General features: G+C 36.3%; 5 protein-coding genes across 8 annotated transcripts; 2 read left to right on the top strand and 3 right to left on the bottom strand.

Annotated features, from left to right (window-relative positions):
* Positions 1-397: 397 nt before the first annotated feature.
* Positions 398-11,875, bottom strand: tos (Exonuclease tos). Its single transcript, XM_069503134.1, has 11 exons — positions 11,484-11,875; positions 10,056-10,175; positions 9,202-9,253; positions 8,178-8,387; positions 7,812-8,027; positions 6,278-6,437; positions 5,027-5,163; positions 4,546-4,763; positions 2,833-3,778; positions 1,594-1,763; positions 398-878 (listed from the first exon to the last, which is right to left on the bottom strand). Exons 1-11 carry the CDS (start codon positions 11,642-11,644, stop codon positions 860-862), a joined length of 2,409 nt encoding a protein of 802 aa, XP_069359235.1. The 5' UTR covers positions 11,645-11,875; the 3' UTR covers positions 398-859.
* Positions 11,876-12,106: 231 nt separating this feature from the next.
* On the top strand, positions 12,107-15,498 carry LOC117988285 (mitochondrial cardiolipin hydrolase-like). The gene is made up of 2 exons (XM_034975416.2): positions 12,107-12,612; positions 13,223-15,498. Exons 1-2 carry the CDS (start codon positions 12,267-12,269, stop codon positions 13,645-13,647), a joined length of 771 nt encoding a protein of 256 aa, XP_034831307.1. The 5' UTR covers positions 12,107-12,266; the 3' UTR covers positions 13,648-15,498.
* On the bottom strand, positions 14,089-16,428 carry MED10 (mediator complex subunit 10). Its single transcript, XM_034975417.2, has 3 exons — positions 16,169-16,428; positions 15,878-15,961; positions 14,089-15,503 (listed from the first exon to the last, which is right to left on the bottom strand). The coding sequence occupies exons 1-3, from the start codon at positions 16,288-16,290 to the stop codon at positions 15,314-15,316; spliced, it is 396 nt and encodes a 131-aa protein (XP_034831308.1). The 5' UTR covers positions 16,291-16,428; the 3' UTR covers positions 14,089-15,313.
* A 2,897-nt stretch (positions 16,429-19,325) lies between these two features.
* Positions 19,326-21,121, top strand: LOC117988284 (mitochondrial thiamine pyrophosphate carrier-like). Its single transcript, XM_034975414.2, has one exon. It carries the CDS (start codon positions 19,447-19,449, stop codon positions 20,407-20,409), a length of 963 nt encoding a protein of 320 aa, XP_034831305.1. The 5' UTR covers positions 19,326-19,446; the 3' UTR covers positions 20,410-21,121.
* Positions 21,096-26,480, bottom strand: LOC117988283 (uncharacterized). 4 transcript variants are annotated; one of them, XM_034975413.2, is made up of 3 exons: positions 26,215-26,480; positions 22,734-22,912; positions 21,096-22,539 (listed from the first exon to the last, which is right to left on the bottom strand). In XM_034975413.2, the coding sequence occupies exons 1-3, from the start codon at positions 26,300-26,302 to the stop codon at positions 21,709-21,711; spliced, it is 1,098 nt and encodes a 365-aa protein (XP_034831304.1). In that variant the 5' UTR covers positions 26,303-26,480; the 3' UTR covers positions 21,096-21,708. The 4 variants fall into 4 exon arrangements, with proteins under 4 accessions (XP_034831304.1, XP_069358971.1, XP_069358970.1 ...); XM_069502870.1 differs by lacking the exon at positions 26,215-26,480 and adding an exon at positions 23,376-23,403; XM_069502869.1 differs by lacking the exon at positions 26,215-26,480 and adding an exon at positions 23,222-23,287.
* Positions 26,481-26,886: the final 406 nt, after the last annotated feature.

Below are 26,886 nucleotides of genomic sequence, written 5' to 3'. Positions count from 1 at the left end.
ATTAGAAGTAGCCCTATTGTGACACTTACTGTTAGAGCGAGATAGCTAAATGCATTTAAGCTCTTATTAGAACGTGACAAAATGATTATGTTTTGTCCTTATCACCGTCGCCACTTTTTTTGTTTGCCAAAATGTATTTGTACGTGAGTATTTGGCAAACAGCATGAAGTGAGGTTATGTTGACTCAAGTATTTTAAAGAAATAATTAATTTGTTTTGTTGTTTTTTGTATTTGAAGTTATTATGCAATAATGGGTTGCTACAATAGCCGAAGCGAACGTAAAATAGACGGAATAACATTTCACAAGTAAGTACCTCTGCTTGAGCGAGAGGGACTGAGGGGGCCACGCTAGTTGCATATCTGGACAATGGACATATCTGTGCACTGTATCTTGAGCACTGAGCTAGCGAATCACCCCGCCGATCTTGAACCTGCGCAGTGGGCGATTTATCAATCTATTTGGTGGTACGAAGAGAGGGTAGGCGCTGAAACGCGATTAGTTCGTCAGTCAATCCTTCCTTTCCCACGCAGTATGAAAGAATAACAAGGTGTGGGGTAGTTGTGATAGCCCATGAGACGATTGCGAGTTTAACGTTTCAGTTGAACACAGAGCAAACATGGCGAGTGAGTTCTCAAAATGTATGCATTATACCCGCTTTCAAGTTTACTATTTCTTTATCGTGAAAACTAATGAAGATACAAATTTAAGCTTAGTGAGTATTCAAATAAAACTTTCTAAAAAGTGGCAACAGAGATTCAATGTCGAAAAAAAAAAAAAACAAACACTTTTTCATAAAATAACTCAAGTAACGCTTACGATAACGATTTGTACTGCCATAATTATTAAAATCAATTCTTCTTATTTCTTTAATACTGTCCTGAAACAAAAACATCAATGTTGTAGGTAACTTAATATACTTTCCGCGGTACTCAGAGTCGCTAATCGTTACTTAAGATTGAGTTAAAACGAGATAGATTTATGTGAGATATAGCTCTGTCTCGTTTTAACTAAACTTAAGTAAAGATTAAGCGACTCTGAGTACGGCAGTATGCCTATTTAATAGCTTAATATGTAGCTGTTTAGTGGATAGACTGGAATCCGAAATTAATTTAGATTTGCAGCAAATTATATAAACACAAAAGAACTTTTTTTAGTAACAATTATTAATTATTTACCTACTAGAAAAAGATAAAAGTTCATTTACTTAGTAAATTTTAATTTATTAAATAAACTAGTAGCTGTGATAGCATAGTGGACATCCGCCTTCTAATCGGACGTCGGGGGTTCGATCCCGGGCACGCACCTCTAACTTTTCGGAGTTATGTGCGTTATAATTAATTAAATATTATTTGATTTAACGGTGAATGAAAACATCGTGAGGAAACCTGCATACCTGAGAGTTCTCCATAATGTTCTCAAAGGTGTGTGAAGTCTACCAATCTACACATGGCCAGCGTGGTAGACTATGGCCAAAACCCTTCTCACTCTGAGAGGAAACCGTCTGTAGTGAGCCGGCTATGGGTTGATCATGATGATGATGATGGAGTTTATGAACATTTATACACCCTAAAACACCTAAAAACTAAGCCTACCTTTTCTGAAAACCAAACTTGCTCAACAAAGTGGGTTGATTGGACGGCAGAGACGCGGTCTTCCTCAAACCCGGGACCCTGCACGTCGGCTTCTTAACGCCAGGGTTGAACTTGTCCAGAGACGGTTGGGAAGCAGCTTTAGGTGGTGATGGCGAGTCGAAGTAAAATGACTGGGGAAAATAAAATCATGTAAGTCTTTTTTTAGGATGTTTCTAAGGAAACAGGGCGTAATGTCCGTTTGATTAGAAATTCCCAATTATGGGAATTGGGAATTTCTATTCTTCTCTTCTTCTTCTCTGTCACTCATACCTTTGTGACGTTATGTCGATCGCAACGACAGAGACAACTCTCTACGAAACCGTTTTCTTTCTAAAGCCCGATGTGTATTAATTCCTGCTAAGTGTTGCAACTACTAATTAAGAATAATAACTAATAGCTACTGTTCTACTGTACTGTACTATCTACTGTTTCATTCATTTTTCTGTTCGAAATATAAAACAGGAAAAACTGACTGACGACTGACTACTATCAACGCACATCTCAAACCTAGAACGCTATGCAACGCTAGAAAGGTTTTTGAAAATTCAACACGTAAGGGGGTAAAATAGGGGTTTGAAATTTGTGTAGTCCACGCGGACGAAGTCGCGGGCATAAGCTAGTCAGACAATACACTAATTATAATTACATTAGCTACTAATTAAGAATAATAACTAATACTACTATTTCATTAATTTTTCTAATAGTCATTTGATGATGGAGGGTGATTGATTCATGAAAGATGAAAAATCCAACAAAAATCATACGACTATATCCACAGAGAGAAGTTAATATAGCGCTCTCTCTCTGTTACGTAATCCCATACAAAATGACAAAGACAAAAAGTCACTGGGCGTTAACCATTTTGAATGACCAACCAATCAGAAATGCACCTGTTTTCTGTACTAACTTTTTTCCGTTGATAGGGTTGTACAGTACGCGGCAGAAAATAATGTACATCGGTCTTTATATTGACATTTTGGCTTTGTAGAGCGTTGTCTCTGTCTAGGTATGAACCTATATAACGTTTTATCGGTCTCAACGACAGAGACAATCTACAAATAAGCTATCACCTTCTAACGGTCGATGTACATTATTTTCTGCCACGTACTGTACCTGGCCTAAGAAAGCTTACATAATACATACTTTGGCAATTTCTAAGCAATCAGACTACCTACCACACACTAAACTACTAGATACTACCTTAGTTACCTCAGGATCCACCGGAATTACCATATCTTCACACAGATAACTGTTGTCTATCACAGACTCACTAAACCCTGTGTCACATGTCAATTGAGATCCCATAAATGTGTTTAGTTCCAAAATTGGACTCTTATCACCCATTTTTGGACTCCTTTTATCCATTTTTGGACTCGGAGGATTATCTTTGTGGGAGTCAACTAAAAAACTGTCAATAGGCCTTAACTTAAACGGATTCCTAATTTTAGGACTGATATCTAAAATCTCACTATTTTGATCACTTTTTAGATGATTTTGATCTATTTTTGGACTAATTTGATCCATTTTTGGACTCAAAGCATTTTCTTTCTGGGAGTCCTGTAATACAGAATCGTTTTCCGAACATTGTGCAGGCCTCAACTTAAATGGATTCCTAGTTTTAGGACTTAATTCCAAAATTGGACTTTTCTGACACTTTTTGGGACTCAAGCAATAGTCGCTTTGTGACGAATCGATTTGCGAACACTGAGTATCGATTTCCAATTTCTTACACAAAATCGATTTTTTATCTATTTCTGTATTATTTTTATTCGCGCATTTTTCAGGCGATTCTTCTATTGTTATACAATTTTCAACTTTACTGTTTAAAACGTTGGGTTCATTGTTGAAAAATTGGCTCTCAATTACATTGTCACCTAAAACAGTTCTTGGAAATCGACTGAGTTTCTTCAAAATCGTGTCACTTCTTTTCTCTAGATATTTCTTGAACGATCTTTGCCGATTTTCTAATATTGGTGATTTATCTTTTTGCGTGAGATTTTCTGTTATTTCTATTTCAGTTGTTGCAATGTCGTGTTCATCTTCAGTGAATGTCTCGATGTATTGGGTATCGTTTTCGGAATCGACTTTTTGTTTCTTATTCGCTGGCTCTTTGCAATACATGCTCTTTAAGGTTTCTATGGAAAGGCTGTAAAGAAAATTATAGGTTATTAGAATTTTTGTAGAAAAATCCATGTACATGTGGAAGTGTGTTTGTTGGTTTATTGTTTATTATTATCGTATATCCTTCAATCTCACCGCAACAGTGCAAGAGATCGGCGTGATTTTTTGCATGGAGATAGTTAAAAACCTGGCGAGTTACATAGGCTTCTTTTTATTCCAGAGTTCCCTTGGGATTTAAAACCTATACCACGCGAAGCCGCAAGCATAAATATTATTAATATTAACGCGAAAGTGTGTCTGTCTGTCAGTTAACGTGTCACGGCCCGTCCGTTCAGCCGGTTTTGACGAAATTATATAAATATAGGCTACTTTTTAGCCTTGAAAATCAAAGGGATTTTTAAAAAACGCTAAATCTATGCGGACGAAGGCGATGGCATTAGCTAGTACAAAATAAAGCAATTGAAAACATCTTTATCCTAATACTAAGTCTCCGCTGTCAGTCCGTCCGTCTGTATGTCAGCGGACTGTATCTAGTGAACCATAATAGGTAGAGAGTTGAAATTTTTTCACAGAATTGTTATTTCTATTGCCGCTATATCAACAAATAATTATAATTTTACAATAGTGAGGAAACCTGCATACCTGAGAGTTCTCCATAATGTTTTCAAAGGTGTGTGAAGTCTACCAATCCGCACATGGCCTGATAGACTATGGCCAAAACCCTTCTCACCCGAGACCCGTGCTCTGTAGTGAACCGGCCATGGGTTGATCATGATGATGACGAATAATTACCTTTCGTCCTGTGTTTCTGGCACGTACTTGCTAACCAAAGTGACAACTTTCTTCCTCAGCCTGGTTTGTGGTACGCCTATGATCGGCTCAACTTTCTTCACCTTCTTCACCCACGGGCTGGTCTCAGTTAGATATTGGGTGAAATCCTCACTCCATATGCTCGGGTGATTCGCTATCCCTTTCTCTTTCCAACTGTTAGTTTTTATATCTGTCTCAAGCTACAAATGATTGAAATTGACGATTGGTAAAATAAAATTGGTAAATAGTTACAGACAACTATAGAATAGGTTCTGCAGAGGTATTTGGGAACCCACCCCGTTATTATTCAAGAAACCCCCTAACATTATATTGTTACTGATAAGGTACCACAATGCTCAATGAGGAATACAACGCAGAGCGTCTGTTAATATAGGTACACTAATGTTTAGAACCCGTCTGAAATATCTGCGAATCTTTGAAGGTATTCAAGTTTTATACTTACAGCAAGATCTGGATGATCAGGGTCCCAATTGTCCAATTTCTTCAAAGTAAAGGGTTCAATATTTCCTAAGGCCAACTGGAATGCCACCTTAGGGTCCAAAAGTTCGCCTGCGTTAACGCATAAAGCTATCTCAATATCTGGAAATAATTATGTTTTATTCATTTTCAGAGTTAACTGGTACTTTTTATGGTTTTTTTATGATAGTGTTTTACCTACGTTACTAAACTACATTAAGTAAAAATACTGAATATTCAAAGTTGTTGAATTAATTTTGGTTGTGAAATCTAGAGTATTTTATTTTTCTGTCAGTGTTGACAGAAAAATTACTATGTTCATATGTAGTCATTTTTATACATAGTAGTTTTTCTGTCTGAAAATGAAAATGTTTTCTGCCAATACTAACATTTTTAGGTATCAAAACTAAATATTATCATTTTTTTGTATTGAGTTATTGACTCCGCTCAAAAACATCGTGAGGAAACCTGCATGCCTGAGAGTTCTCCATAATGTTCTCAAAGGTGTGTAATGTTGCCAATCCACACTGGGCTCGCGTGGCAGACTATGGCCGAAACCCTTCTCATTCAGACTCGTGGTCAGTAGTTGACCGGCGATGGGTGATGATGATGCTCAAAACTGCTTTGAGGAAGGATGACACTGCATTATTATCCCAAGAAAACTCGACCATTATGTGAAAACTGGCTAATTGCACACGACTTCGTTCGCGTTGATTTAGGTTTTTAAAATCCATTGGGAACTCTTTCATTTTCCGGGATAAAAAGTAGCATATGTCACTTTCCAGGTCTTTAACTATACCCATGCCAAAAATCACGTTAATCTGACATCTGTTATTTCGTTGCGTGATTGAAGGACAAACCAAAAAACAAACACACTTTCGCATTTATAATAAGGGTACTGATTGGAAAGGGGTCACAAGCCTCAGTAATGAAGAATACGATGAAGAGAGACGCTCAAAAAAAATTAAACCCCTGGTCTGTTTCTACACGGCATCGCACCGGAACGCTAAATCGCTTGGCGGCACGGCTTTGCCGGTAAGGTGGAAACTAACCACGTCTGAAGCCTCCCACCAGACCAGACCAGAGACCATTTAGAGATTATAAATTCTTAAACTGCCCTGCCGGGAATTCAACCCAGGACTTCCCACTTACAAGACCACAGCACTCACCACTTCGCCATAGAGGTCGTCAAAAAGTGCCTAAATTTTAAGCCTAAATTTTAAATTACTGTAAATACCTTCATCATCTGGTTCAGTGAGCCTCACCATCTTTCTCTCAATGGGATCGTAAACAAACTGGTGTTTGAATGTAGCCTCGGCTTTCAAAAAGCTCTCCCTGTATTCATCTGTTACCGTTAAATTCGATCGGTTGAAGAAGCTGGGAAGTTTTCTTAGTGCCTGAAAGTTACAATAAATTATTATTTTGACTGTCACATACATTTTTTTTTTTAGTTTTAGTTTCTGTAATAGTTAATATAATATAATAATATAATATAATATTTATTTATTTGAACAACTCAGTACAGTAATCAACTCTCTGGAATCCTGACCCCTAAACTAGAAAATCCCGTGTCTTAGGGGCCAGTGCCTTCCCAAACATAAGATATGATTAGTTAATAATTTAAAGCTAGGTATTACAACTATTTAAAATAAATAAATAAACAAAACACAAGTTTAAAGCGTGAAACAAACTATGGGACGCGTCCGTAAGCTATGGTAAGAACCGCGATTGATAGGCGTCCACAGTCGTCTTGCGAGATATTACGACTCGGACGCATCCGCGACTTTTGTTTCACCCTTTAGAATTTTATGCTAATTATGTTTTACGATTTAACAAAAATAAAAGAACATAGGAATAGGATTTAAAGTTTAAAAATATTGCATGCTCAATTTTGTGACTAAATAATTATATGTAGTGTATGTGTGTGTGTGTGTGTGTGTGTGTGTGTGTGTGTGTGCGTGTGTGTGCGTGTGTGTGTGTATGTATATGTGTGTGCGCGCGTGTAGTTATGTAATATTTTTTGTGTGCAATAAAGTATTTCTATCTATCTATCTATCTATCTATCTATCTATCTATCTATCTATACATACATATTTATCTTTATCTATACCATAGCCTAGATGGAGAATCATAACTACATTTTTTTCAAATTTCACGACGCCAGGTAGTCGCAGCCGGACATTATGCACATGAGCCGGAACTTGTGAACTGAGAGCTACTCACATTAGCGAAGTCCGAGTCTTGCGTAGCAGTCACAAACTGCCTCGCTTTGGCCAGGCCTATGCCGGGCAGCGACGCCAGGTAGTCGCAGCCGGACATTATGCACATGCGCCGGAACTTGTGAACTGAGAGCTACTCACATTAGCGAAGTCCGAGTCTTGCGTAGCAGTCACAAACTGCCTCGCCTTGGCCAGGCCTATGCCAGGCAGCGACGCCAGGTAGTCGCAGCCGGACATTATGCACATGCGCCGGAACTTGTGAACTGAGAGCTACTCACATTAGCGAAGTCCGAGTCTTGCGTAGCAGTCACAAACTGCCTCGCCTTGGCCAGGCCTATGCCGGGCAGCGACGCCAGGTAGTCGCAGCCGGACATTATGCACATGCGCCGGAACTTGTGAACTGAGAGCTACTCACATTAGCGAAGTCCGAGTCTTGCGTAGCAGTCACAAACTGCCTCGCCTTGGCCAGGCCTATGCCGGGCAGCAACGCCAGGTAGTCGCAGCCGGACATTATGCACATGCGCCGGAACTTGTGAACTGAGAGCTACTCACATTAGCGAAGTCCGAGTCTTGCGTAGCAGTCACAAACTGCCTCGCCTTGGCCAGGCCTATGCCGGGCAGCGACGCCAGGTAGTCGCAGCCGGACATTATGCACATGCGCCGGAACTTGTCGAATCGATAGTGCTCTATGGGGCACTTCATCACTAGCGGCAACTTAGCTGTCTCCACCAGGGTACCCGTGCCATCGAGGTCCATTTTAAAAAGTACCTGAAACAGAAAAAGAATATTCTTATATTCGTTGTGCATCAGCCCCATATAGATCTAAGTCAATGTTGCGCTTCCAACACTCCTTGATACTTTAAGCTCAAGTTCATAGTATCAAGATGTGAGCTACTAATACATAAGACTATAGAATACCTTAGTGCATCCAAACAGTATTAAGTCAGAGTCCTCAGTAATAACCAGCTGTGCATAGTTCTTAACATTGAGATATGCAAGTTGTGCATCAGCTTCGTATGGAGCCACTATACAGTCAACGTTGCGCTTTCGACACTCCTTGATTAGAGCTAGAGCCATTGCATGGGTGATGTCAACACTACGTCGCATGAAGGTTCTAGCTTCTTCAATCTGAAATAGGGAAATAAGTATTGTTTTTAGGCAATGTGCGATGGTAGTTATAACAATCTCTAAGTACACACTAGAGGGTTGTTCCGAACAAAAATTGTGTTCTTTGAAGCTGTCAAAATTAGTTCACTGCAGCCATCGATATAAATGACAAGATATGGTCAAGCGAACAAAATTTTTTACAGTTTAGAAACCAAATAAATCAGCGCCACCTCTTTGATACTAATGAACGATCCGTTTGAAATCCAGACGTCACTGAGGTTGCATTGGTGCATGAGCACCAATGAGTTGGTGCCATTTTGTTTGTTCAATAACCCTGTCCATACGAAGTAATATCAATGACTGCAGCTTGATTATGGTAAAATTACAGCTACAATGTCACAATCACAATCACCTCTGATTAGTGGATGTTCACTCACTATTGGCTACAATGCAATGTTGCAACAAGAATACCATAAATTCAATCAATCACAAATATTGAGATTGTAATAATGGTTGATGCATTATTTTCACAATTGACCAGCTAGCTATCAAGTATCAAGTTATAAGCAAAAACGAGTTGCAAGCTTGCAAAAATTTTTGCATGGAATAAGAACAAATATATACCAATATATTGTAGCATAAACAATTACAGTTAAAGCAAATATTGGGGCCGATTCTCTTGTACACAATCTCTAAACTAAACTAAATTAACAGGTCTAAATCTAGTGCTATCGTTTTCCGCAAGCAACATTATGAAAGGGATAGCAATAGATTTAGACGTGCCATTTTAGTTTAGTTTAAAGATTGTGTACAATGGAATTAGCCACACTGTTACCTTTCCTAAACTCAGTAACTCTGCAGCTCTTTTCTTTGATATGTCACGAGTCCTGTAAACAAGATATTTCACAATAGGTACATATTTCATTAAAATAAAATTTTGCTGGAGCAAAACACAATAGAAGCTGTAGAAACTTTACTGTAAGTGTAAGTACTGTAAGTAATTATTTTGAACAAAATCACTTAACTTCAGTACAATTTTAGGCTGTTTGGAAATGAGTTCAGATTTTTATTCATAAACGTTCAGAGTAAAGAAGAAAGTAATTTTATCAGAAGTGTAATTACAACAGTTAGCGCGAGGCCACAACACTGCGGTGCAACATCGCATCGCAAAAACGATGCCGCATCAGAATGCGATGCGTTGACGCAACTAAAAAATTTCATCGCTTACGGAATCGTACGAGAAAACTCTGGTGAGCCATACACTGCACTACACGTATCCTACTTCTACTTGCGTTAAGACGCATCAAGAAAAACAAACAGCACAGAATGGCACACAGAGAGGTGTGGACACCAACTAAACGGGGATATGTCGTCGCATCGCATGTTTGTACGGTGCGGCACCGCATTGGAAATTTGCATTGTACGATATCATATATTTTTGTGACCTGATATCGCATTGCAGTATTGTGGTCTCAGCCTTTGTTGTTCATCAGCTCCTCAATAATATTCTCATCCAAATATTTTTTTTAATTTCAGGCCTACTGGCCTACTATTATTACTACACAACTATTATTTGGATGTGCAAGTATTATGCTAAATGACTTAAGCAATTTAAACAAGACTTGTATTTTATGGATGGATCACTCAATGTTGTTACGAGATTGTATTTTATTAATATAATGTACTCACTCTCTCCTTTTTAGTTCAGTCATTGCTTTGGCAGGCAGGTGGCATCCATCAAACACTAAAATTGGCTTTATATTCTTAGAAAGCAACATTGTCACATATTTTAAACAGTATTTGATATGTCTGCAAAAATCACATTTTTATGATTCATATTCAAAAAACATCATATGATAAGTATATTATCTGGTAAACTTAAGCATGCAAAATTTTTACAAAAAAAATAAAAACCGACTTCGTTACATAAACACTAAAAATTAAAAAATAATTTAATTTATTACCGAATATATTATGTATACAAGAGTTATTATAGTTCCATAATAATACTTTTTGGTGCCGGTGCCAATTAGCTTTAGCTGCGCGAATCGTCTAGACTTCATATTTTTATGGGACTCCACAATGGCACCTCATTGGCACCGACCCCAAAAAATATTATTATGGAACTATATTAACTCTTGTATACATAATATATTCGGTAATAAATTAAATTATTTTTCAATTTTTAGTGTTTATGTAACGAAGTCGGTTTTTATTTTTTTTGTAAAAATTTTTTATTTCACAATTTTTAGTGGCCCCATGGAATTATGCTATGACTGGTTAAAAATCTATTGTTTACTAAGCTATTACACTGATCGCGAGCAATTTACTCTTATCCGTTGAGGAGTTCCAGTATCTATCTTCGAAGATGTTCATCAGATCTTCACCAAATTGAAATGGGACCAACTTTGAAGTATACCCTTTCAAACAAAAAAAGAATTTTCAAAATCGGTCCAGGCGTTTTTGAGTAATCGGGGAACATACATAAAAAAAAAAAAAAAAAAAAAAAAAAAAAAAAAAAAAAAAAAAAAAAAAAAAAAAAAAAAAAAAAAAAAAAGATTCCGACGAATTGAGAACCTCCTCCTTTTTTTGAAGTCGGTTAAAAATAGATCAGAATCTATTGTGGAATTGCCTAGCTATGGCTTTCAACGTTGTCAGCCTGAAGTACTGGAGTCAGAATTATTGATATAGTCCAATGGTCATAGAGTACCTAATCTATACTAATACTATAAATGCGAAAGTGTGTCTGTCTGTCTGCTAGCTTTTCACGTCTCAACCTTTCAACCGATTTTGACGAAATTTGGTACACAGGTACCCGGGGAAGAACATAGGCTACTTTTTATCTGGGAAAATTTAAGAGTTCCCACAGGATTTTTAAAAACCTAAATTCACGCGTACGAAGTCGCGGGCATCAGCTAGTATAAAATATGGTAAAAAATGCCATCTACAATGATCTCTTGGTATGATTTTAGAAAACAATTATTACTAATAGCAGGGTCGAAAGTGCTTTAAATAAAGCTCATTGTATTGTAAGTTTGAGCATACATGGACCTACGCCAAAAACTAATAAATATTTAGATGTTTTAAAAAAGTTTTACAAAACATTGAGCAACTTACACATCAGTCTCTTCACCTCGTACCAACTTATCAGCACAAGCGAAAGCTCCCTTATGAAGCCAGCAGTACGTGTCTATTGCTACGGTGCATCCGCTGAACTCACTAACATTAGCCCTCCTTGAAGCCTTCTCGAGGAAGGGTATCAAACCTGTTATACCCATGTTTTGTAGATACAATAATTATTATCACTTATAATTATGACCATTCTAAATAATACCCCCCAAGTGTCCTATAGGATATCAATATTATAACGTCCTCATGATGAAAAATAATATTATTGAGAATGAGAATCTTAAATTCGTAATTCCTTTCCTACGATTTTCGCAAATTATTTTCGGGTATTGGCAGAAAAAAAACGAAAACAAACGAAATCGGAAATGTCAAACATTCCCGCCCCCAAATGTCAAGTCAAAAGTCAACCGCTGTCAGAAATAGAAACGTTTAAAAACATATGTACTTGATCTTTTAAGAATATTGCAAAAAATATATAAAAATTTTACATAACTAATTTAACTATGTCACGTATTTATTTATTATTCAATAAATAGATTGAAGCAAGGAATAAATATTTAACATGAATGATATAGAGGAGTGATAGGCACGTGACATATACAACAAATTCCGATAACGATACAAAACGAGGGTAGTTAGTTACGAAACAATTTAGTTAAATATAAAAAGTATCACTATCAATGACCACCTCATTTTATTTCAAACTATAAAATTGAAGGCTGGTATGTGTGCGTGCCAAATAAAAGTGTTAAATGTTTGAAATTACTGAAAATGAGATTAAATCCGCGTCTCCTATCATCGGCAGCTGCAGTGGCAATAACTTGTGTTGTATCTGCCGCCGCGTATTACTACAAACGTCGTAACACTGAAATCAATGAAGTGATGGTCTTTTGTAAATTACAGTTCAATCCCCACAATTATTTTGATAAATTAATCAGCTTCATTGAAGGCGCAAAACACAGCGTCCACGTTTGCATGCCCGGCATACATAACCCAGCTATACAGGCCCGTTTGGTGAACTTAATATTATCCAAAAATATACACGTTCGGATTGTTGTCGACCGTTCGGGATATAATGCATCTACAGATTTTTTCATCAAAGAACTTATTGAAGCTGGTAAGTTTCATTTCATACTAGTACCACAGTTTTACGATATCGTAAAACTGTGCTAGTACTTAGTTTAGACAATCCAGTGTCAAAAGGTAGGTACTTGGTAATACTCGATCCGTAAATGGTATCCGAGACAATGGTCGCTAACTATGGGCGGGGACCTCATAAGAAAGTTCAGAATCACTCAGCGGGCGATGGAGAGAGCTATGCAGGCTATGCTTGGAGCTATCAAATCAGACATGAAGAGAACCGTAGGAGAAGCGTACAACCGACAGAGGTTGCGAAGCTGAAGTGGTAATAGACAGGGTACATCGTTCGAAAACTTGATAGGCGTTTGGGGTCCCAAGCGAACAGAAGCGAATAGCAACCTCGCACCAGAAAGCGAAGCGTTGGGCGAACCCCACTAGATGGACAGACATCAGGATGGATGGACAAAAAGTTACAGGGAGTCGCTGGATTCAGATTTCAGACGGCGTAAGAGCAATACTGTGTCGTGTGGAAGTCCCTCCAAAAGACCTATGTCCAGCAGTGGATCCTGACGATGATGATGATGATGACGATGATGATGATCTGGTATGTATAAGTACAAAAATAATTTCATAAATTTTAATTTCAGGGGCTGAAATAAAATGTAAGGCCAACGAACCTATTAACAGTATGAAACACAAATTCTGCTTAGTCGATGAAAAGATTTTGATGACGGGGACACTCAACTGGGGTGACGACCGATCCTTCGACCACTGGAACTATGTTTACATCACTAGCAAGCATCAATTGGTTGAACCAGTAAAAAATGAGTTCAATCAAATATGGAATATTGCTAGCGATGTACTAACTTTATTCGAAATTTACTGTGACAGTGATGCAGAAACAGTGGAAATTCTCAATCCTGAAGATGTATCTGATGACAGTACTGAGCTGGGAGGCGATGATCGAATCGAAACTATCGATATCGCAATCGATAATAATGTGGCCACCCCTATTGAAAAACAAATGGCACAGGATGAATTTAAATCTTTTTCAATGAACACTTTATTATAAGTTAATATTATAATCTATTAAGTACTTAATCCATAATGATTTAAAACTTATTTTTGAATGATTTTTTTATATTTTATAATGTAACATGCCCAGTGATATATTAATTACCTACTATAATCAATTTTACTGCCCAGACTTTTAAATTTGCTAATTGTGTAAATAAAATTTATGTTATGTAATAGATTTTTTAAATAATGAAATACAAGGGCGCCCTATTTTTTCTAAGCTTATAAAATCTCTAATTTATTTTTTAATTTCTGTATCATTTGAAACAACTTTTGAAAAAAAGTGTTTTTTTTTATTCTTTATCATAGGATTTTTTAAATAATTTTCAATTTTATTTTTCTATACACTATCTGTTGCTATTTCAGCTGAACATTGTTTTTCCATTCTATATTTTATAAATGTTTATGTCTACATTTTCAATAAATCAAATGCTCGTTAATTTTTGTAATCTTTATTAATTATTCTTATAAAAAAACTGTTGATTACAGCTCTAGTATTAGTAGGTATTATCAGTAGTCACCTAGAGCCTGAAATGTGTAACTTTAGTACAGGATGTGGTAAAAAATAATGTACATCAACCTTTAGAAAGAGATTTTTGTAAAGCATTATCTCTGTCATTGAGACTGACAAAATTCGTCATATAGGTATGAGTCACAGACGCTCTACAAAGCCGAAATCTCATTCTAAAGATTGATGTACATTATTTTCTGCCACATACTGTATATAGATTTTAACACAGACTAATGGTAGACACACATCACATAAGTTTTCCAAACATGTTTATGAAAGTGGTGGCAGTAGTATGCATATTTTGCATTTGGCAAGGTAAGAAGTTATACAGCAAATTTGAAAATTACAAACTGATTCCAGCTTCTAACTACTCTGGAGGTATTTAATTCTTAATACTTTATTTGATGATGGTGGATTCTACCATCATCAAATAAAGTATTAACAATTAAATATTTGGATTATAGTGATCCCCAAGTAAATTTTTTCTCAAAATGAAGGCACAAAAAACAGAATATAATACAAGCGGAATATAATTTGCCACACTGATCCAAGTACTATTTAGTAACATTTTTCTTGGCGAATCCCAACTTAGCACTTAATAATAAGTGGAAGTAACATGTCTGAAAACATTTTCCTTTTTTGTTCAAAAAGTAAAAAACCGGCCAAGTGCGAGTCAGGCTCGCGCAATGAGGGTTCCGTACTACAGTCGTATTTTTTCGACATTTTGCACGATAATTCAAAAATGATGATGCATAAAAATAAATAAAAATCTGTTTTATTATACCCCACTTGATATGTTATCTCACTTCCAAAGTTGAAAATACTAATTATTAGTTCATGACCACAATTTAATATTTTTTTGTGTGATCTAACCCTAAATTCACGGTTTTCAGATTTTTCCCCAAATGTCAGCTATAAGATCTATCTACCTGCCAAATTTCATGATTCTAGGTCAACGGGAAATACCCTGTAGGTTTCTTGACAGACAGACAGACAATAAAGTGATCCTATAAGGGTTCCGTTTTTCCTTTTGAGGTACGGAACCCTAAAAAGTGACTTAGTTACTTACTCTATAGTTATTCTTTAGTCTGTGATAATGAAGTAACCTTATAAAGTAAAACTATTGAATAAATAATAATCTAAGTTACATCTATTCACCACCCCTTATGGCCTTATATTTAGCTATTTCATTAGGGAAGGTCTTTGACAGCTCGGAGAGGAGGTGACTCTTGAAGCGCTTGTAAGAGTCAATCTTTCCTTTCACCTCTTCATTTTTGGCCAAAGCTTTATCTATGCAATCTTTTGTGTACAGCTGTGGATTGCGGCCTTGATCAATGTAGCTGTAAAAAAGTAAAGTTTAGAAATAAAAAAAAATTGTTAATACAAACTTCGTTTTGGATTTTGCATGATAGGAATTTAAAAAGTAGACAATATTAGAAAAAAATCCGGAGAATCTATGCATTATTATGATAACATGATTAGAAGGCCTTAAAGGACTGACATCCAGGGCCATAAAATAAATTAAAAAAAAACATGATTAGATATCAAATGAACTTTCACTGATAATGCTGCAAGTACCTACTTGTACAGAACTTTATTTTTGCAGCAAGTACTTTATTGTTAAGTGAAAGAAGACTTACAAGAAGGAGCTTCTTAGGATGGCAGTGGTAGACAATTTTGATAAATATGTTCACAATAGTTAGATGGTACTTACTCAAAAACTTCTGTTGGCACAAGAATATCATGAACTTGAGACTTCAGCTTATCAACTTCTTGGAGTCCTGTGACTAATGATTGGCTATAAATATTATATTGAGTAATTAGTATAATATCTCCAAATACATAATAAATACATCAGGCTTAAAATTTAAGGGTAGGATATCACATAGATTAACATTGGGAACCAGCTAGGTTACGAGTAAATTATTAAGGTAGGTAAATGTAGTAATAACATATATAGCTACTAAAGTACTGAATAACAATATTATTGCGAAAAGACACTCACATTTTCTGATTCAATACACTTTGGCCCTGTGGCTGAAAATCGCTTACGATAATACGTATCTGTCTTACGTTTTCTATGAACATTTCGAGCTGAGTCTCTAGGTTTTCAAGAGAGGCAGACATCGCGGTCGATTGTTGAAAGTTATCAATGATGAAGATTAAAGGTAATAGGTTTAGAAAATAAGAATTGCAAGTTTATTGCAGATGTTTTGTGGTTTTATGGACGAAACGAAAACCACACGAAAACCAAAGAAAACCACAGACCAATAACATATAGGATACAGACCACCAACTCCATAGACAATGTTTGTTTCAGTAGTAAGGGGAAGTGGGAGGCAAGGAATTTATATAACAAATTGTCATTGTTGTAGTGATCGTCTGTCTCACATTTTATTGGTTTTTACTATGAGAATCCACAGGACCATCTCTTTCTAACTTTATATAATATATAGCAATTATATGCCCGGATTGTCGTAAATTAGGGATGGCGTGACAGCAGGAAAACCGTAACTTTTTAGTGATGTCCTTTTTACAGATTTTAACGGTTTTGCTATTAATTACCGATTTTCAGTATTTATCGGTAATCCTACTAATAATTTATTAAGGAATTTAGTTTTTCAAAAAAAAAATCAATCAAATTTATCAAAATATAAAAACTTTATTTAGAATAGACAATAACCATGTTCCAGTTGTAGTTGACGATAAGTGTTCATCTGTATTCTTAAGCTGTGGGCCACATCTCTGCTGAAGACTTGGGCAGCAAGTTTCACCTGTAATGCATAGTTATTTTTTTATAGATAATTATGTTAATAAACTAAATTTGATAATGCAATTTAGATTTAAAGTAGACACTGGGTTTAAAATATAATTAAAGAATTTAAATGAGTAGTTTGGAAATTCATTAGGATTCAAATTTTCGTTCAAAAAATTATCTTTTATGCTCATAATTATACTATCCTAAACCTAATTATCCTAATCCTAATGTTAATATTATAAACTAGCCGATGCCCGCGACTTCGTACGCGTGGATTTAGGTTTTTAAGAATCCTGTGGAAACTCTTCAATTTTCCGGGATAAAAAGTAGTGTATGTCCTTCCCCGGGATGCAAGCTATCTCTGTACCAAATTTCGTCAAAATCGGTTGAACGGTTGAGCCGTGAAAAGCTAGCAGACAGACACACTTTCACATTTATAATATTAGTATGGATGTGAAAGTGTGGATGTTTGGATGTTTGTTACTCAATCACACAAAAACAGCTGAACGGATTTGGATGAAATTTGGAATGGAGATAGATTATACCCTGAATTAACATATAGGCTGCTTTTTATCCCGGAAAATCAAAGAGTTCCCGCGGGATTTTGAAAAATGAAAATCCACGCAGTCGCTGGCATCACCTAGTATGCTCATAATTATCTTCGACACTATTGGGCGCCGACCCTGGTTATTGGTACTTCTTGTTTTTATGGTGTCTATGTGATCACGTGATGAGATTTTTGTAAGCTGAAACTTAAAATTGACCAACAACAGGGTCTACAACCCATAGTTTCAGAGACAGTGCTTTCAAAAACGTGATAACATAGACACCACGAAAACAAGAAGTTTTAGTACTAATAACTAAGGTCTGCGCACCATAGTATTATTGGATTTTTTCCATGGCAAGGACATTATCACAAAGCTATTGTTACAAAACAAATGTTCAGTTACTTGCCTTCAACTTGTCATATCAATTTGGTTTCACATGCTTGTCTGTTAATTTGGTAGACCATCCAACACCTGCCACACCATCAACAGCAAACAGCTTCTCGATGTAGTCCCACTGAGCACGCCGACTCCCGATGAGCAAGTCCTTCTTCTGAAAATTATTGTGGAAACATTTGAGTAAATGTGGGACATCATATATATGATATATTTATGACTCAGTGGTTGAGAGTAATGAGTAATAGAAGTTGTTGGCTCTAAAATAGAGTGCTGAATTAAATCTAGTGACTTCTGATTGTCAGGAATCGGGATATTTGGCAAGGGATTTACTAAATCTATAGGACTTGAAATAACAGAAGCTTGCTCATTCCTACTTTGTTTGTCTGTTTGTGAAGTCGATGGGATATCGACTATGTTAACATCGAGGGGTTTACCAGTCTGTAATATGCAAATTCAGCGTGGGAATTGAATCTTTTGTCAATCTATTATTTACGATATACCGAGGTAAGAAATGGGATTCGCAAATCCTGACATTTTTTAATTGCCTAAGGGAGTACTTACGCAAATATGTACAGTTAATCAACCATGCTTTCCATCTAGTTGTGTCGGTAAAAGGTACGGCGTGTAAATGTAGGGTGCTTTTACACTTAGGTACACTACACTGCCTCATATCAGATAAAAAGGATACTAGGTATTTAGAAACACTAACAATTATTACTAAGCCTAAATTAGGCAGGCAAGTTTAAAGAGCACATCCACTATATCTCTCAATTAAAACAAAATCATAAAAAACTGAAAATAGAAATATAAAACGAATATCCTGTTATAATTGCAGCACACTTCAAGGTTTAAACTCTCGCAATGGATTAAAGGAGAAAAATTGAGTTTTTTAGGTTTGGTTATAAAATCTCTCAAAACCGACATGTTTTTATTTCGAAATTCTATGTAATGAAAGCCGATTGGATCTAATCACCGACCAATAAGATTTGAGCAAAAAATATCATAGGTGTGCTGTATGTACATGTGCCTTTAATACTGTGTGAGTGGAGCGAGATAGTCCTGTGGATTTCGAAAGAGGAATAGAAAGTGCGAAAGAAATGGACTGATGCATCTTTTATGGCCCTCAGTTGACAGGGCCTGAAGAAAACCATGTACTCCATACTCTGTGAAGAAAACCATAAATTAACCACAGTGTGCCACAGAGCAGGCCACAATAAAAAACGTCAAACGTTGACATTGATTAATTGATTATATCTCTATGGATTAACCATGGATTGTAGCCTCATTGTAGCCTTTGCTGAGCGTTTGTTCTCCAACAGCGCCCTCTGTCAAAGTCATTCAAGTGCCAAGAGAGCCTTGTCTCGTACTGAGAGTGGTACTAGGTATCATAGAGCACCGCTGTCTATGGTAACTGTCAGAATCGAATATTCTGAAAATGATTTCAAATTTTTGCCTTATTGACATAAATTTAAAGGTGTTTTTGCCATAATCTTGTTTTAAAATCAGCTGTTTGCAAATGCCTAGCGGCTAGCCAACCTTGTGAAAGTCGTAAGATTCATAATTTGAAAATTATAAATTAAAATGGGGCATTTATTACAAAATATTGAGTCTAAAATTAGCGTAACTCAAAGTGCGATCGCTGGTGGTGCCGCCGGAGCCGTGACTAGAGCCATTGCACAGCCATTAGATGTGTTAAAAATAAGATTTCAATTGCAAACTGAACCTATTCAACAAGGATCGAAATATAGTTCGATATTACAAGCCTTAAGGTCTATTGTGAGGGAAGAAGGCGTATCTGCATTATGGAGCGGCCACATCCCCGCGCAACTTCTATCGGTAACATATGGAATTATTCAGTTTTCGACATTCGAAAGATTGTCTCAAACATGCCAGCAAATGGACCTTGAGTTTTACCTCACGCATAAACATTGGGTGACTTTTTCAAATGGTGCGATAGCTGCTACTGTTGCTACAATATTGTCATTTCCATTTGATACTGTAAGAACTAGGTTAATTGCTGAAAAGAAAACTTGTAAAGCGTATAAAGGTTTCCTAAATGCATTTACTCTTATGGTTAGAAACGAAGGAGCTAGAGCGTTATACAAAGGTATTACGCCAACGATAGCTCAAATAGCGCCTCATGCAGGAATACAATTTGCTGTATACAAACTGTTTACTGAGCACATTTTTAATAGAATTAACTTTTTTCAACGTAGTAAAAATGTTAGTGAAGTAGTTGAATCATCTTTAATAGCAAATGTATTGGCTGGTGGTTTTGCCGGATTTGTATCTAAGACCGCAATATATCCATTTGATGTTATAAAGAAAAGGTTGCAGATCCAAGGTTTTCAACAGTATAGAAAGGATTTTGGTAGACAGATATACTGCAATGGGTCAATACACTGTATAAAACTGACGATTGCCGAGGAAGGTTTTCTGGCTCTATACAAAGGCTTTGGTCCTAGCATATTGAAGGCAGTATTTGTTTCAGCTTTACATTTTGCTGTGTATGATGAGATTAAATATTTGATCCTAAGAATGTAAAGTAAATAGGTAATCATGTTAATATATAAAGTGTGTTCTTCAAGTTATTTTGCTTTCTTTAAAGTTTTAGCTAAAAATTATCTCAGTAGGTAGTAGATATATTTAATTAAATTATATGAAGAAATTTTGACTGAAAATTTCTTATTGTTAACATAACTTAGTAACATTACAATAAAGCAGGTAATTCAGTCCCTGTTCCTTGATTTTTCGTTACAGTACAATTTTTATTTAGTAATTAGGTAGGTACTTAATTAGTGAAATTACCTACTTGAAGAATAAAATAGCCAAGGACATTATCACATATTAATATATTTCAATAGGTACCTACTTACTCCTCAAGTTCTTACTCAAATTAATATTACCTACTTATTTTTCATGTTAAGCTGCATCCACACCAGTCAAAATAACATTGTGAGTTATATTCATCAATAATAATTATTGCAAGTGGAAAAGATTCGAATTTGCAGTGGAAATAAAAGCTGCATGCAATGTTCAACACATGCAAAGCTTATTGATGTGGAAGCACCTTTAGAAAAAGTTTTGCCAAACTAGTTCCTTTGTATTTTAAGTAGAAATGTGTTTTGTGTAATGTTATTTAATATTTATGTAGGTAGTTAAAAGAACAATCTGTGATACCCTGTAAGCTTATGTAGGAAGAATATACTTGATCTGCCATAATTTATAGAATGAATAATAATAATTAATCAAATCATTACAATTTTAATTATTTTAATAATATGTATTTTATTTTGCACACATCAAAAATATTCAACATTTAACACCTTAAAATAAAAGCATATTATCTTGCAGTACGATACTCTGGTGGCTCTCTGAGGCCCCTTAATAAACAAATTTTATTTTACTTTAAAAAATTTATAAATAAAAGCTCCCACACAAAATACATCGAGGCCTTCGCTGGCTAGGGGCCTTTGGCTATTTTTCGGTTTTGCCACGTTACTGATCCGCCACTGTACAACGTTTGTATTTATAAATAGTACCTACAGGATGGAAATAATTTTAGCAACACACAGTAAACGTGCTACTGAACAGCATTTTGCTTTAAATCAGTCCTGATTTATTAAAGAAATTTTGTGTCAGGATGAACGAATAGGATTAGCTAACTTTCGTTTTAAGGTCATAACAATTTTTCAGCGGTTTTAAAAATATCAAATTAATGTCTAGGAAATGTTGTAGTAAAAAACCGCATATTCAAAAGGAAAGTAACCTAATCCAAAAAAAATATTAATCATCGTATTTGAGATGCGATACGTGCAGCTTTTTTACAGTAAAAAATTATCGTCATCCATATGAGATCACGTAACCCATATTTCTCATTAATGTATCCTTGATTGCGGGCTGTAACTCCTTCTTCATGTATGTAGTCAAAAGCGTCCTTATTCCCTTCGTAAAAATATCTTCCATTTCGCGTGATATATCTTCCACCTCATCTAACTCATCTTCAGGTCGAAAGAGTTTACTTCTCTCGTAATTAACTCTGTTGTTACTCGATTCATACATATAATCCCAATCGTTAGACGTTCTGCCATTCGAGTTTTCTTCCTCAGAAGGAGTCTCTAAACCTGGTTCGAATGAGAATTCATCAGAACGTCGTTTGCGTTTCAAAGGCAAATTGTCCTTGTTCTTTATGGAGTTTCTGTTGACATACTTCTCGCAACCATAAGCGTAAACGCTGATGAAACCTGGTTCAACGAACTCTGAATCAGTTTTAACGTTGAATTTACCGGGCTGCTGATTCAGCGGCCGAGTGTGGAATCCAATCCCGGCCTTTCTCAGTCTTAGTATCATGTTACACCCATTTGTGTTGCGCTTGGCGTATCCTGTATAAGGGTCGTATTGTAAATCAGCGTAATTCCTTCGTCTTCGATTTTGTGGCATGCTGCGATCAAGATCATTTGCTTCATATAAGTCTACGTTGCCGCTTATGGTTAAATCGTGAAATAGTAGCATTGTGTCGAGGGAAACGTTTCTTGGGTCGAAATAACATTTTTCTACGCGAACCCAATTCGAGTTTTGTGGTAGTCGTACACGCATCCTTGTTACGTACATATCGACTGGGGCGCTTCTCAGTGCTTGGTGTAAACTGTAGCCATTGAGATCGATGCTTTGACTCTGCGACCATAAAAAAAGTACATAAATAAGTAATGGTAATAGTAATATTATAAAGAGGAGTTTGTAAGTTTGATTGTAGGGGGTAATCTCTGGAACTACTGAACCGATTTTGAAAATTCTTTCACCAATAGAAAGCTACATTATTCTTGAGTGACATATTTTATTTTCAAAAATTAAAGAACTAAGCTGGTTACCAATGGGGTGTCTAAGCTTTTAGGCTGATTCCTCTTTCTTCGTTTGAGCTGCTCCAGCGCAGATTCAAGACGAGCCGAGCATCTTTCTCCCGCAACTGGAACAGATGTTAGCGGCGGAAGACCAGGCCCCATCGGTCTGTCATATCGTTTCATCTCGAACAGGGGAAGATATCTTGAACCTGAAACAAATGAATTTGTTGAAAAATGTGAACCATTTTTTTCTACACACACTACACATACTACATTTTTTATTGATAGGAGAAAAAGTAAAAAATATTTTTTATCCCTCCTTGATTATGTTAGTGTAAATACTAAATACCTACCTACCTACTGTATAAGTTTTGCGTAAAATCAATGCGTTTTTATCTAATGTTAAGTATGTATTTAAGTAGGTACAACAGACATAAATAAAACATAATATGAGGCCCCCTTGCCTGGGAGCCTGGCATTTTACCCGACTCTTTCCGACACTAAACTATTATACTTACATAAAATAAATGAAAATCTGTTTTAGAACGTGAACGTGTGAAGCCCTTTCATATGATACCTACCCCACTTGATATTAAAAGTTGAAAATACATACATTATTTTTGTTCATGTACCTACACAAATTCGTGGATTTTGGATTTTTAACCTACCTACCTGCCAAATTTCATTATTCAGTCAACGGGAAGTACCCTGTAGGTTTCTTGACAGACCACAGAAAAACAGACAACAAAGTGATCCTAAGTATAAGAGTTCCTTTTTTCCTTTTGAGGTACGGATCGCTAAAAAAATAGAAAAAAAAGATAAAAAACGAAAGATATGATAAGATTAAAAAAGGAAAGTTAACTAGCAATTATTTTCCATAGCGTTCCTATCTTTTCACTTCTATTGTCTCGTGCCTAGAACCGTGAAATGGCAGACGACAAACATCGACATTTTATTCACGAAATTACTTAAAATAAGTACAATAAAATAAAAATTACTGACTTGTTATAAATTTTATCTGATTTAGTTCAGTTAAGAATATTTACTAAACAAAAACCGGCCAAGTGTGAACCAGGCTTGCGCACCCAGCGTTCCGTACAACAGTCGTATTTTATCGTCATTTTGCACGAATCACGATAAATCAAAAACTATTATGCATTTAAAACAAACTGTTTTAGAATGTACAGGTAAAGCCCTCTCATATAATACCCCACTTGGTATAGTAATCTTACTTTATAAGTTGAAAACACTAACTACCTAAGTTACTACTACCTAAGTTACCTACTAACTAAGTTTGTTCAAAACACTTTTTAATTTTTTTTGTGATGTGACCACAAATTCACGGTTTTCAGGTTTTTCCCCTAATGTCTGCTATAAAACCTACCTACCTGCCAAATTCCATGATTCTAGATCAACGGGAAGTACCCTGTAGATTTCTTGATAGACAGACAACAGAGTGATCCTAAAAGGGTTCCGTTTTTCCTTTTGAGGTACGGAACCCTAAAAATTAGCAAGGAAAGTTATGGGCAATTAGGAAAATTAAGTTAATTTTATTCGGTGTGTGAGCCAGGCTACTACGTCTGAGATAGCCTGTACCTAAATTAAACACATTTTTTAAATTTATGCGTCAGTATTGAAAAACGGTGAGAGCCTATAGTGGTTTAATAAAAGACTGCCTGCTATTCGAGAGTTCAAGGGTTCGCTTCCGCGCACACATCTTGTAACATTTTGTGAGCTAATGTGCGTTTTAAGCAATTAAGTACCTAATTATCGCTTTATTTGAAAGTGAAAGAAAGCATCGTGAGAAAACATGCCCGCCAGAAAGTTCTCCATTCTCATAGGTGTGTGAAATCTGCCAATCCGCATTTAGCAAAGCGTAGTGGACCATGGCCTAAACCTGAAAATTGCGTCAAATCTTCAATTCGTCGATACCCCAAAGCCTAAAAGACGAAAGTCTTTAAGGAGTGTGTCCTACCTGTGATGACGTATTGCGCTGAGACGTGGACACTGGCAGCATCGGAGACCGCGTATCGGCAAGCGCAGTGTGGGACGACCTCCAACCCGCTGGACTGACGACCTTAAGAAGGTAGCGGGAAGTGGGTGGATGAGGAAGGCAGAGGATCGTGTGTGGTGGCGTGCTCTTGGGAAGGCCCTATGTCCAGCAGTGGACGCAAACAGGCTGATTGATTGATGACAATAATCGTCATCATGATCAACTTATCGCCGGCTATCTACTGAGCACGGAATGTCTGAATGAGAAAGGTTTTGCCATAGTCTACCACGCAGCCCAAGTCCGGATTGGCGGACCTTTGAGAACATTGTGGAGAACTTTCAGGCGTGCAGGCTATGTTTTTCTTCACTGTAGCAAGTAATATATTTATTTGCTTATGTAACACACATATACTTAACTCCGAAAAGTTAGACGCGCGTGCCTGGGATCTAAACGGGCTGGAAGGCCAACTAAGCCACTAGAACTAGACTATCACAGCTTTTATGTACCTATCTTAATTGTATGTAGGTATGAATATGTTTAGTATGCCAATTATCCAACAGAACTGATTTAAACCCGGGACCTTTCGAATTTTAATGAGGTACTGAAGCTATTTTGTTAATACGGTTGCATATAACTACTTGATGCCTTTAAATCATGTGAATCAAAATATATTGTGATGGAAAGCGTGGGAAACGGCGATGCAATTTGTATTCAAAAAGTGTGGGTATTTTTGAAACAGTTATGTCATGTTTCAGTGTGGTAACTACTGAAAGCGAAATTTTTAAGCAAAAGTACGAGAGATTATAGGATTTTCTATTATTATTTACAGACATAATGAATATAAATATATTTTGATATAAAGGTAACGCGTACGAAACCCTAAAAAGCTAATTCACACTTCCGAGATATAAACACTGCATCAAACCGTACTAGCTCAAAGACGTAAGCATTCCCGGTTTCAGATGGTCGTAGGTTCCACCTTGCAAGTTGCATTAGACCTACGTACCTACATCCTACTACCTACGCTTGAGGAAAAGGATTAGTCAATACTGGTTCTTGATTCGATTGTTATAGACTATAGACTACAAATCCTTTTAAAAATCTTCAATCTCAAACTAAAATATTTTTTCAGATTGGGTATTATTGTATAGGTACACTTTCTGATTGTCACTTGCTGAATTTGCAATACAATGATGAAGTGGGGTAATAATTTAGAGCCTCAATAGCTCAACCGGTAAAGGAGTGGACTGAAAACCGAAAGGTCGACGGTTCAAACCCCGCCCGTTGTACTATTGTCGTACCTACTCCTAGCAGAAGCTTGGCGCTTAGTTGGAGAGGTAAAGGGAATATTAGTCATTTAACATGGCTAATTTTCTTATTTAAAAAAAATACGTAAACTTCAAACTAAAGCTACGAGGGTTCCAAACGCGCCCAGGTCTGAGAAGAGTCCACAACAAACTCAACAAAGTATGGTTAGGTCTTACTGCGAAATAATATTGAAAGTTTTAATAAACTTACTTTTCTCCGAATCAGAATCGGGTAGCTCGTTGTCACTAGCCGATGCCGTTTTCGCAAACAACAGGAACATCCACCAAAATTTCACCATTTTCACTATGAAGAGCAGACATCAAATATTACCTAGGCCCACTAGACTTCCAGCAAGTGCCTTGTCTTGCGTAAAAAAAAAAAACCACTGTCAAAAGTTGGCGCGTAACTAAACAATGGCTTCCTCTCACCACGGATTCGAGACAAGAAATAAAATGTGGAAGTCAAGAATCATGAGACAATAAGAAGTGCAGCCAGTGGAAAACGATCCCCGCTCATTCTTTAACATTCTAGACAATGTGAGAACTCATTAGCGACATGTCGCACGACCAAAAGTTGGCATGAGAACTCCAAATTTACACGCGGATATTACTGACTTATTAGGATTATTATGGCTGACTAGGCTGTAAAATCAACAATCATCATTGCCTGTCCCAAAAGGTTATAAAACTTATAAAAGTTATAAAATACACTGACAACAGTTCAAATTTGACCCTAAATTTTGAATGAAAAACATCTTTATAAAACAAAATATAAAATATGCTATGTTATAATATAATATAATGTAGGTATATGTTATAATGTATATTATAATAATATATGTTATAATGTAATATGCTGTATATATGTTCAGCTCAAGTTCAT

This window comes from Maniola hyperantus, chromosome 14, assembly GCF_902806685.2.
Source record: "Maniola hyperantus chromosome 14, iAphHyp1.2, whole genome shotgun sequence".
In the NCBI taxonomy this organism is placed as follows: domain Eukaryota; kingdom Metazoa; phylum Arthropoda; class Insecta; order Lepidoptera; family Nymphalidae; genus Maniola; species Maniola hyperantus.
Note: the sequence above shows the minus strand (reverse complement) of the source record. Positions and strands in the feature narration are given on the sequence as shown.